The sequence below is a fragment of the Neovison vison genome, chromosome 8 (genome assembly GCF_020171115.1).
Source record: "Neovison vison isolate M4711 chromosome 8, ASM_NN_V1, whole genome shotgun sequence".
In the NCBI taxonomy this organism is placed as follows: Eukaryota; Metazoa; Chordata; class Mammalia; order Carnivora; family Mustelidae; genus Neogale; species Neogale vison.
Window position 1 is genome coordinate 121262908 of NC_058098.1, and position 13112 is coordinate 121276019.

The 13112-nt window shown below is 42.2% G+C and overlaps 1 protein-coding gene across 1 annotated transcript in view; it reads left to right on the forward strand.

The window, feature by feature from the left end:
- The window catches only part of ALK (ALK receptor tyrosine kinase), a 680627-nt gene that overhangs the window by 586300 nt on the left and 81215 nt on the right, over window positions 1-13112 (forward strand). Inside the window, exon 9 of the mRNA XM_044261833.1 lies at window positions 3818-3987. Coding sequence (XP_044117768.1) covers window positions 3818-3987 — 170 coding nt within the window. The remainder of the gene's footprint in view (window positions 1-3817; window positions 3988-13112) is intronic.

Below are 13112 nucleotides of genomic sequence, written 5' to 3' on the forward strand. Positions count from 1 at the left end.
GCTTTAAAGTTAGGGCTTCTTGGGGCACCTGGGTGGCTCAGTGAGTTAAAGGTCTGCCTTAGGCTCGTGTCATGATCCCAGGGTTCTGGAATCGAGCCCTGCTTCGGGTTCCCCATTCAGTGAGGATTCTGCTTCTCTCTCTCCCTCTGTCCCTCACCCCTGCTTTGCTCTTTCTTTCTCTCTTTCTTTCATAAATAAACAAGATTTTTAAAAAATTAATTTAAAAAACTAAATATAAAGTTAGGGCTTCTTTCTTTCCCTGCCATGCTTGACCCTATTGCAGGGGAGAAGACTGAGACTGGGGAGAGGGTCTTTGATGTCTCTCTCTCCTTATTCACTCAGTTTTCCTCCTCTTTAGTCTTCTGGCTTAATTGTGATACTTGAAGATCTCAAGGGCAAGGAAAGGAAAAGAGATTAAGGGGAGCAAGAAAACTCTTACACGACCAGAACTGTTGTGATGATCTGGCACTGATATTCTCTGGGTGTGACCAATGTTTAGTGCCTACTGGTTTTCACAGGGGGCACTTTTGTGCTTTCTTGGGAGATTTACCTTTCTCCTCACGCCCTCCACTATGGCTGGGAATCTTTCACCTTGACGAGGGCCTATGTATCATCCCCGGTGGTCACTTACTCTTTCCTCTATCCTTTGGCATCTTGAGATGCCTGTAACTTCTTTATTCTGAGTTCTATTTACCCCTTCAAGAAGCCCCCTTGGAAAAGATCTAAAATGACCCACGTGGGCTCCCATGTACATGGCTCACTCTAGTCTATGTGCGATGTTCACACATGTTGTATACCGTCAAACTCTGGGAATGCAGGCCATTCAATGCTTCCACTTTACCTTTGTTCTGCCACCAGAGCGGCCAGCCAGCCCCTTGTTCATACTTTGGATTTTCCAGGTTGGAGTTAGACGGTATTCTGTTGAGCTCCCCAAATTGCAGGGAATTAATTGATGATATTAGGGGGTATCATTAAAATTGCTCTCTCTCTCTCTCTCTCTCTCGACTTGGGATGAAGAGGGACCCTTCTCTGCAGGAGGGTAAAGTGCTATGGAACTCATGATATACAAAAGCACACTCTAAAAACTCTCTCCTCATAGTCAATCACCAACTTTTTTAAAAATCCAAAGAGATTAAGAATTGTATGACCTGTTTTCATCCACCCCTCACAGAAGTCCTGCATCATTGTGCTCTCAGATGTTCCTTTGAAGTATAGTATCTGTGGCCTCAGTGCTTCAGCCAAAATTCCTTTTCACCATTTTGTTAAACTATTTGTCATCTCTCATTAAGTTGCCACTATAATCCTAATAGACCTATTCTCATCTTGGAGAATACGGAACTGAGCTGCAAAAGAACCAAAGTGACAAGAAGAGTTTTTGAATCCAGATCTTTCTAACTCAAACTCTTAGACCATTCTCTGGTGGAGGATACATGTGACTCTGTAAGTACTGAATACATATTCACTGAATGCCTAAAAAGCTTATTTTCTTAGATTATAGAGGAACACGAATGCCTTGATATTAATTGCTAGGGAGTGAGAAAGCACTGAAGAGTCACAGATGGCGGTGGTAAACAGGAAGACATGCTTGAGATACACAAAAGAATTTAGAAGGGAGAAAGTAAAGGGAGAGGCACTTTGAGAGACCAGGGAGAGAGTTGAAAGAGTAAGTGATAAAGGACACTGTGGATGCTACTTTGTCAGAGTAATGAGAACAGAAGTCAGGTTAAAAGAATTTAAAGAAAGAATGGGCAACAAGGAAATAAAAGCAGTTACATGCCAGTTATCCACAATGTTAACATCTGAATGGAGGTGCAGAAATAGGTTGCAAGTCAGAAGAGCAAGCAGGATCAAATAAAGGATATTTTTCTGAGGCAGATGAAAGCTGATATTATTTGTAGACAGAAGGGCCAGAACGCAGAAAGAGTCTGAAGGTGCTGGAAGGAGGAACAAGGACCAGGAGGAGGTAAAAACATGAGGGACTAACGTAGAAGAAAATGAAGGATACATCTTCTGCTAAGACAGGAAAAGAAGAAGCAAGGTGGATAAAGAAAAACCTACATGAAGAAGAAGAAGAAGACGAAGAAGGAGAAAGGGAAAAGGAGAAGGAAGAGGGGGAGGAAGAGGAAGGAGTGAGGGAGGGAAGGAAGAAAAAGAAAGGAAGGAAGAGAGGAAAGCAGAGGGGCTGAAGGAGATTTCACCTGATATAGTAAAACTTTATCAGTAAATTAAGAATCAAAATAATAGTCAGGAGAGTTAGGGACCAAGAGGTAACAGCCTTAGTGTTTGAGGAAGAGTTTGAAACACCCACTGTGCTCTGTGTGTTCAGAAATCGACCATGGAAATCCACAGTGGAATGAATAAGTACCAACAACAGTCCAGGGCAACATTGTGATTTCACAGAAGTCCAAATCAGCAATATTCTGTGGCCAGGGAGCAAAAGGAGAGAAAGGATATGGCAAGCAACATCCCAAGTTAGGCACTGAAGGGCATGGGCTAAGGGCTGAGAGAGGATTAAAATTTCTAGTCATGGCATCCAGACTACACAAGGAAACCAAGTGAGGTCCGAAAAAAAAAACAGTTAACAGATTTGTTAAATTATCCTTGGAGTGCTCATTGGTGACAAGTATTTTTGCTACACTGGATTTGGGAAATGGGAAAGGTCTAAGGGAAGAGGTTATGGTTATAGACCAGGCTTACCTGCCTCAGATAAGTAGAACAGCACCTGGGCAACCCAGTGCCAGGTGTGACCTTGTTAGTGAAGAGGTCGTGTGCAACAAAGTGGAAAGTTCATAGTATGTGACATTCTTGATCAAATTATGAGGAAACTTTGAGCTCAGGGACCGGGAGAAAAAGGAATGGTGATTTACAGAAAAGCAAGTCTTCAAACAACAAGAATCAAAGAAAAGGGGGTACCAAAGCAGATGAAAATGCTAGTTTTCCAGAGGACACATTTTACCTTCTATTCCACAATAGCCATTCTTTTGATTTATAGAATCTGAACAGGAATATTTGGGACAATTATATGCTTTAGTTGTCCTAAGTTTTAAGTGTTGTTTACAGACTGTTTCTATCAAACACAAAGACCAGAGATCTTGTTTATTGGATATACTGATTCTGGGCATGACTTCCCTTAAAGTCTTTTAGAATTATCAGCTATAGTCCCTTTCATATGTCTAGGGAACAATGCCATCGGAACCTTTAATCAAGCCACAATGAAAAAACATGATTGTAGCTTCCTTTTGCCAAAATGGATATCCTCATTCTGAAAGACAAGCGTATGGAAGTACCTCGATATGAGATATTTTTATCTCACCTCTGCCTACCAGTGCCCACAGGTAGCAAGTCATAGTATCTCCCAGTTAGCTAACACATGGTATGGTATTGTTCAAATAAGATTATTAGAGTCTGGGGTTAGGGGGGGAATAAAAATCTATGCTACCTAAAGCATTAAAGAAATTGAGTCATAAAATCACTTGTCCAAAGGTCACAAAGTGAATTGGGGCCACAGACAAGAATCTTTGGATCCACTTTAAGAAGTTCCTTTACTATCCCATGGATCTTAATATCAGCTCAGACACAGAATCCTGTGAAGTTTAGGATCAATCTGAAAAAATTCCAAAATTGTCCATTGTTGCCCCTGCTCCTTGAACCTTCTTGAAAGCCATCTTGGGAGACTGAGCAAAATCAGACAGCCACCAGCTTTCCTTACTGGGCACACCTTGGCTGAGTCTCCAACACCTTTGAGAATTCCAGGAAGGGGATCTGAGGCTTCCTTTTAATATTAACAGCTTTCCTCTGGCTCTTCTCTCCCTTACAGCTCCGAATGTCCTGGCTCATTCGTGGAGTCTTGCAGGGAAATGTCTCCTTGGTGCTGGTGGAGAACAAAACTGGGAAGGAACAAAGCAGAATGGTCTGGCATGTTGCCACCAATGAAGGCTTGAGCCTGTGGCAGTGGACAGTGCTGCCTCTTCTCGATGTGACTGACAGGTGAGCCTCCACCCATTCCTGTCACTCTCTTCCTCTGTCAGCCAAAATACAGAAAGGGGTCATGTCTTCCCTCCCCCCATCCCTTCTACCCAAGATACACATGCACATGAACACATACATGGGCATACATACAAATATGTACACATGCATACATACACACATACACACACACTTTTGCAGACTTGTAGGGAGCACTGAGTTTCTCTGTGGGATTTCCATGCGAATGAGCACTCACCTCTTGCATCTCTGGCCTGGCCGGATTGGCTGCCTCCAGTGTCTGTAGCAGGAAGAAATAAAACTGAACAACTTATATTACTGCCAAATAATAATCACGCTTTATAGGTATATCACATTTTCTCTTAATTAACGCATTTGCCTTACTTTCCCATTTGACACTATATTTATCCCTTATGAACAACACAGTCCTTGGCATAGATAATACATACCTTATCATGTTCCTCATTCCTGACCTTTCACAAGATTCTCATTGGGAACCAAAGAGTTACCACACCAGCAAGTTGACCTCAGAATGAGGACTGGTGCTCAGGTCAGTCCAAGTCCGGGGCTTTGTGGAGTCAGGTCACTGATGCAGGTAGATGAGGGAGATGACAAATTCTTCAGTAAACAGAGGAGGGCTTCTCCCAGAGGTCCTGGCTCCTATTTGAATTCTATCACTAGTGGCTTTGTGACCTTGAACCTCTGGGTCTCGGTTTCCTCAACTTTAAACTGAGAGGGTTGGACTAGAAGATCATTGACTACTCCATGTGGCTCTAAAATGGAGCCATAACCACTGAGATCAGCTGCCACTTGTCTACCCAGGATGGCCTCAGTCTGCCACCTGCAGTCAGCCTGGGACAAGCAGTGTCTGGCCCAGCACAGCAGCTCACATGACTCCCTGATGCAGCATACTGAGTCCTCCATGATTGGTGCACTGATCTGTTCCAGACCAAGAAAGGCAGAGGGCAGATGGTGGGAGTTTTTTTCTATAAAGGGGGCAGATATATGGCTCTGGAGGGGGAAAACCACCTTTAATAGGCTAAATGTCAAACCCAGCAATCCAGCGCAGGCTCTGCATTTATACTTTTAAAACCCATTCAAATTACCATCCTCATGGATCCACCTTTGAAAAATGAGGACAACGGCTTAAGGCAAGACAAGGGTGATGCCAGTTGGCTTGCAGCTTTGTAAGTATAAAATTGGGTCTCAAATTCTTCACCCAAACTTCACAGAGTCTGCTCTTTCCAAGAGCTTGTAACATGAACTCTGCTGTCATGGGAAGAAGTGATTGTCCTCACTGAGCACCAGCTTCCCACTCCTTCAGATGTGTGTGGGTTAGAGATCAAAGCCTTTGGGCATCCTGAGGTGCAGTGCTGCCCCCAGGACAAATGGATTTAATTAAAGTGGAAGAAGGGGCAGTGTGGGCACTCCCTACCATAGACTAGTCTTTTGTCCTTCGGGATTGTGGGGTTGCGTGAAGGGGATGGAGAACAGGAGGATAATGCCAGATCCCTCCCTCCTGGGAGATGCTAAATTAATTCAGATGAATCAAAGGGCTTTTTTTCCTCCTCACTCTAGCAAGTCCTCTCTCTTTCATAACCACTCCAGGGGATTTAGAGCAAGTAAGATGTTGACTCTGTTCACTCCCATCCCCTAGAGTTTCGTTTGAAGGAGACTTTGTTCTCAGTTTCCGTCCTCCCCGTTAAAGGCTGTTTACCAGACTGACATTTTCAATATTGATACTGAGACCAAACTGTCCAGTGGGAATTCAGACAAAGGCCAGCATGGTTTGATGATGCCTTGTGACCTAATAAATGTGCAATTACAGAACACATGAGTGCCCCTACTTACTGGGACCCTGCCCACCACTGACATGCTCTAATGTGGGAAGCTACTCCCTCCACCCAGGGCTTAGAGATGATATAGAAGGTATCAAGACCCAGAGGAAAATGGAACTGCAGGAGAATGAGGCACGGCAGTTTTCAGTTGCTAAAATCACTTACCAGTAGATGTAACTAGCCCATAAAACTAAAACAGCACTGTGGATGAAAGAGCATAGACTTCAGTATCAGATAGTCCCAAGTTTAAAACTGTCTCGTCCACTCACTAGTGATGTGTCCCCAACCAATCACTGAACCTCTCTGGGCCTTGTTGCCTACATGTGTAAGGTAAGTATAGTAACAGTACAACTTCATAGGATTGTTATGAGACTAAATAAAACAACTGTTAAAAGCATCTATATATAGATGACTACTCCATGTGGCTCTAAAATGGAGCCATAACCACTGAGATCAGCTGCCACTTGTCTACCCAGGATGGCCTCAGTCTGCCACCTGCAGTCAGCCTGGGACAAGCAGTAGTCCCAGTATTATTGATATAGTAAGTATCAATGAATTTTATTTCCCACATCTTCCGTCATCATCCCTCAGGTAGTCTGAGATAACTGATTGAAAAAAAGAGAACAAGTCTTAATCACTGATCTTCCAAATAAAGCCATGTTCTATAAAACAGACATAATAAAATTTACCTCTGAAGCTTAGAGAAGTAAAGCAGTTGGTAAACTGTCTGGCTTACAGTAGGTGCTCAGTCAGTGATAACACTAACGATAACTATAAAATGACAAAAATAGTATCTCCCCACCTAATGCCGCAGAATAGGCTGGGTTGGCCAATTTAGCAATAATAACTACCCATGCAATCCTAAGATAGGGGTGAGTGTTCTTCTGAATTTGCTACCGTCAATGCTAGGTAGACTTCTTATAAAGAGAAGTCACTGATGGAGGAGGAGCAAGAAACACATTCTTCCTTTTCCTCCCAGGGAGAGTGATCTATAGCTGCCAGAATGCCAGAAAATAAAGATGGGAAGAGGGAGAGGTAGAAGGAAATATGTAAGGGAAAGAGAAGGAAAATGGTTAAAAGACAAAGACCAACTCTCTTTCTCCCCACCCTGAGGTAGCCATTAACACCTTATAAGGAAGCATCCTTCCTTAGGCAGGTCCTGGCTTTAGCTATTCAGCACCAAAGTCCTGAACAGCTCCCCAACCCTGGACCTTGAAGGACAGAAACTATTCCCAATGCTGTCTCAAATCTCCTCCACTCCTAGGTTCCCCAACATTACATCACACTGCATACATCACAAAGTTTTTTGAAGCAACTTTATTAGGGTTTACAGATTAGCTCTAAACTGCTCCTGGGTTCTAGACACTTCTTTGAATTCAGTTGTGCCTAGTTAGATTCTTACAGATGTTTGCACCTTCCATTCTCTCTACTGGAAATTTTCTTCCTCTACTTTCCTTCTCCCTAACTACCACTCTTCCTTCACTTTTTAAAGACTTCTAAATAGTATACCTACAATATTTTCTCATGGCTCCTGAAATATCCCTATAATAACTTGCTACTCTTTACTATCTGTTTGTTGTTGTTGTTGTTGTTGTTTTAAGTACCTGAATATACACACTAACAAGACAGGGATCAAATCTATCTTACATATCACTGTTCCTTGAGCATCTAGAACCATGACTAACACATCATATGCCCAATAAATATGTATTTACAGAATGACGTGCTGAGAGACATTGCATACATTTCCAAATCCTAGCTGAATTAACAGAGAATTTCACTTGTTGGAATCTAGCTAACATTCTCCCTGAGTTCCATCTAACAAAACAGATTAAGTCACATTACAATAAGTACCACTGCAAAGTGTTCTGTATATCAAAGCAACACCTATGTCCCATCAGATGAACCCAAGAAGCATTTGCTACTCTTACAACAAGGAATTTTCTTTAGGGACTTGCCTGGTACCTGTGCTCTCTTTATCTCTGGTCACTGTTCTGTCAGAATCACTTTGTATGAAGGACTTTGATCTTAATTGTGTTCCCTAATCCTTTTGAGTAGAGAGAGCTAGAGCTGAGCACATGAGAGTGAAGAGCTATATTCACAATGCTGCTACCACCTAGTAGTCTTTCCGTGAGGGCTCAGAGCATATGCCATCGGTATATAAAAGTTGATGATAGGGAGAGATTGATCCATTGAATGGTATTTCTTACATCCATTTATAAACAGGTGAAGGGATAGAAATAATGCCACAGTCCATCATCATTATGAAGTGTTATTAACCAACTAGGATATCAAACCATACTATAAAGAGTAACAAGAAAAATCTCCATGAGTAGTGCCCATGATGTTTTGAGCAGTGGCAGTGTCCCTGGAATACAGATATGTGCTTTCAAGGTAATTTTGAAGGACAGAACCAATTCAAATACTGACTTGATGTGTGCTTAAAAGTTATCTCATTACTTTACCTCTACCTCGTATAACTAGTTTTCTTCATTCCCTCCCCATTCAACTGCCCTTCTTTCTGTTGGAATTAATTATACTTCTTCTCAAAATGGAAGAAAGGCATGTTCTCTCCCTTTAATCTGCCATTCTCTTACAGGGACATAGTTTTCCTCTTTATAATCGTATATCCTAGTAAATTAAACACAATGTTTTAACACTATCTTAAGCTTTGACATGCTTACAGAGCAGAAGCAGGTGCTAAGTTTGACTCATTACAAGATGGATTTGGAAACACCATGGATCAAACCTTGTCCCACAAATCACTGCAATCATACAGCCAGAGAGTAAGTACATAACTTAACGTGCGTGTAGAGGCTCTCTTCCCCAGCACTATCATTATAAAGGCTTTTAGCTGTACCCTATATACATAGTCTAACAAGAAAAAATGTTCCCTCTGAAGATATTTAGATTTCTGTTCCTTTCGTATCCTTTGTCCTAAATGACAAGCAGTGTGTTTGACAAATGCATCTTTCAAATGGGATCCGTTAAACTGAGAGTTATGTCTTCATGTACTTAGGCCAACCTCCACAGAGCCAAGATTTTTCTCATATCCTATTCTTATTTCTCATCCACAGAATCTCCACTTTAGATGGGGTGCTATCAGTAACAATATTCGCCTTTTGTGTAGCATCTTTCTGTGATGAAAAAGGCATTTTCATTATTTACTCTTACCTGAGTAGAGAAGTAGTAACTTCCAGGAGAAAAAATCCAGAAATTTCAATGAACCTCAGTTTTCAGGTCTCAGCGCACTCCTAAAAAAGCTGTGTTTAATTGATATTTTTGTAAATTGAATCACAGCTTCCTCCTAGAGCCACAAGCAGAGTTACTTGATAATTATCAGAGCTAGCTTTCTTTGAGTTCTTACTTCATGCCTGTCACTGTCAAAAATACTTAACATGCATTATCTCATTCCATCCTTATAACAGCCCTTTGGCTAAATGCTATAATTAATCCCCCTTTTTATAAGAGGAATAAGAGGTCTAAGAGGTTAAATAATTTTCCCTTAACCTTTAGGCTAGATTACTTTATATATACATGCCTGAGGAAATGAAGGCACAGTACTTAGCATGTCATAGAAAACTTGACAAGTGATTGCCATTGTTATGAATAAATTATTTTGGTTTTTTATTTTTTAGGCCACACCTCTTATTTATTTTGAGTTAGTTTATTGTCTTTCCTTTGCATCTTCCACCTTGGAAACCCATTGTCTGTTTCCCCAGTCCATTCCTGCTGAAGACCACTCCCCACCCAGCCCTTACCTGTTCTCCTTCTCTCACACCTCCAGCCCAGGCAGCACCACCAGCCCAGTGGGAATGTCTCCTTGCTCTCCTGGGACACAATGGCCCTTTCCCCCACGTGCCTTTTCAAGTCACCACTCTTGCATGTTTTTGACTGTCTCCACTTCAGAACTAGAGCATAAGTCCCAATAACCACTTTTCATTTGAAAATGTATTCATGTACCATGTCTAACAAAGGCATAAAAATAAAATACATTTAACAAATCACCCTTGAGTAGAAACTAAAGTTCACTTCCATTGGGGCCAACACAGAAAATCTAGGTCATACAATAGCTACACGGTACCCAGGAGAAAGCAACAGAGGGTCAGGCCCTGCCTCTTCACCTTCTGCCTGCTTTCCCTTCTGCAAAAGTTTCCACTTGTAGCTGCTTTGCCTCCACCATTCCCATGCAGGAAAGACACCTATGGAAAGAGTGGATGTCACCCCTGCAAACCCCAAAAACCAGTGTCAGCTGCCCCTCTACAAGGTAGGCTGTGTCAACTGTCACAGCAGCTTCTAGAACTCCCTGTACTCTGTCCCATATTCCTTGTACCCACAGCAGCCATGCACCTGCCTCCCAGAGTGCTTTACCCACTCACAGTGCTTTAGCTGTGAGTCCACTCTGTCCCACACTTCTGGGTAGCTGGGACAGATGTCATCCCCCATTTTCAGGTGAGAAGATGGAGGCACAGAAGTGTTAATCAAGGTACAGGTAGTTAATTAAACATAAAGACTCTTCCTCAGAGCTCCTTCCACCTGCTTCCATCCTCTAGTGTAAAATGGTACCAACCTCCCAAGTCACCCAGATGTTATGTGTGTAACCAGCCAACACTTACTGCCCTACTTGATGCCAGACAACAGTCTTACCTGGACAAGCAATGTATTTCAGCACTCTAGGAATGTCATCTAAGGGGAAGTCTGGTAGGAAACCAAAACCTTTGCATCACAGGGCAGTCAAGGCCAGGAAAGAAGAAAGCACAGAAAGAGAGAAGAGCATGAGGCTCAATCAAGCCACAGCTGCTGGGGCTCCTTACTTGCCAAACGGGCTCCTCTCTGGTAGCCAGTTTGGGGTTCTCCCTCTGCCAGATATGCCCACACTAATGGAAGCAGAGACAATGACTCTCTTCCTGGGTAGTTTGCATTTTTTCATTCATTCACTATCAACAGAAGCACATCAGGGACTTGCTCGGGAGTGGCCCCCACAGGCTTCAAAGTCAGAGGAGGGGCAGTGGGAAGGGGAAGATCTCAAGGCTCTCTTTCCCAGGCAGCATCTACCCCTCCTGAGTGAGTCTGACTTCCCTGAGTCCATGTACACAGGCAAAACCCAGCACTTCCAGGGCCCTCTTCCAAGTAGGTAAAGAAAAAAGATGTTCTCTGCCCCTAGCCAGCTGTGGCAGGGCAAGTGTCCCTTCCTGAAGCTATAGGGGCTGGGGATCACCACATGCTTATTAACATCAACCTGACTCAGTTCTCTGAACCAGGAGAAAATGGTAGGCTCCAGGGTGATTTTAGACCAAACAGGGTGAATAACACTGATAAAACCCAGCAAGCTCAGGGCCCTTCATGGACAACTTGACTTTGCTCTTCTTGCCTTCCCCAGAGAGATGAGAGAAATAACATCCCAGAGCACTAGACCAAACTCTTTAAGTCTACCTTGCCTCACTCAGGGGTGTCCTTAGTCCTGGAGTGGTATAGGGTATGCATTATAGATGAGAGGGAAGGGTTCTTCAGAGTCCTGCAGCCAGCCAAGGGCTAACTTTACCCGTCATCCTACCCCCAGGAGGGAGTTAGTCATCAACCCACCTATGTCACATACATGAAGAACACCTAAGTAACTAGGTCTGCACTACATGACATGTTAGTTGGGTAACACTACTCAGAGTAACATGAAACCTCCAATCCTTAGGGATATACAAAAAGAAATGTATTTCTCGCCCATGTGAAATGCAAATGAGTGTGCTAGTTGGAGGGTGGCTTTCCATCTTGTCATCCAGTGGCCCAGGCTCCTTCTCCCTGAGGACCAATCCTTTTCTCCAGTTTTGGAATCCTTTACATTGAGACAGCCAATGGAGAAAGAGCATGGGGGGAATCTCACATAGAAGATTTTTGTGAGTCGTCACTTCAGTTCAGTTTCCATTGGCTAGAATTCAGTCACACAACTATGCTTACCTACAAGGGATACTGAGGAATGTAGTTTAGCTGTGAGTCCAGAAGATAGGGAAATGGATTTGATGGGGAGAAAGAGAAAAGATATGTTGTGTCATGGAATTAGTCATGGAATATAGCCCCATCTCTACACATCTATCAAAGTGTCACTTGGGAATACCAATTCCTTATTTAGCTACTCCAAGCATTGATCAGTCTTTTCCTAGAACCTTCATAAGTCAAGGCTGAAATCAATTCCAGGATCTATCCTAAAGCATTAATATTTCGTTCCCAAAATTTTATGATGTAACAAAACCTTTACTTTCTTGCAGAAATCACTCAGAATTTCCCTCATTGAATTTTTCCTTTCTAAAATCAAAACATAAAACAAAAGTATTTTTGAGAAGGCTTAAAACTAGTAGGATACCATAGGACAACAGTTGAAAAACTTAGCTAAATATTTTTCAAACTCATTTATTTTATTTTTATTTTTAAAAATTTTTTATTATGTTCAATGATTCATTAGTTGCATATAACACCCAGAACACATCATAACACATATCCTCCTTAATATCCATCACCCGGCTACTCCATCCCCCCATACCCCTCTCTTCTGTAACCCTCAGTTTGTTTCCCAGACTCCAGAGTCTCTCATGGTTTGTCTCCCTCCTTAATTTCTTCCCCTTCAGTTTTCCCTCCCTTCCCCTATGGTCCTCCATGCTATTTTTTATGTTCCATGTATGAGTGAAACCATATGATAATTGTCTTTCTCTCTTTCTCTGATGACTTATTTCACTTAGCATAACCCCTTCCAGTTCCCTCCATGTCGATGCATATGGTAGGTATTCATCTTTTCTGATGGCTGAATAATATTCCATTGTATCTATGAACCACATCTTCTTTTCCCATTCATCTGTTGAAAGACAGCTCAGCTCCTTCCACAATTTGGCTATTGTGGATATTGCTGCTATGAACACTGGTGCACATGTGCCCCTTCTTTTATTTATTTATTTTTTAACTTTCTTTTTTTTTTTTACATGTGCCCCTTCTTTTCACTACATCTGTATCTTTGGGATAAATACCTAGTAGTGCAATTCCTGGATCATAGGATAGCTCTGTTTTTAATGTCTTGAGGAACCTCCATACTGTTTTCCAGAGTGGCTGTTCCGGGTTGGATTCCCACCAACAGCATAATAGGGTTCCCCTTTCTCCACATCCTTGCCAACATTTGTTGTTTCCTGCCTTGTTAATTTTTGCCATTCTAACTGGTATAAGGAGGTGTCTTGTTGTGGTTTTGGTTTGTATTTCCCTGATGGCTAGTAATGTTGAACATTTTTTCATGTGACTTTAACCATTTTTATGTCT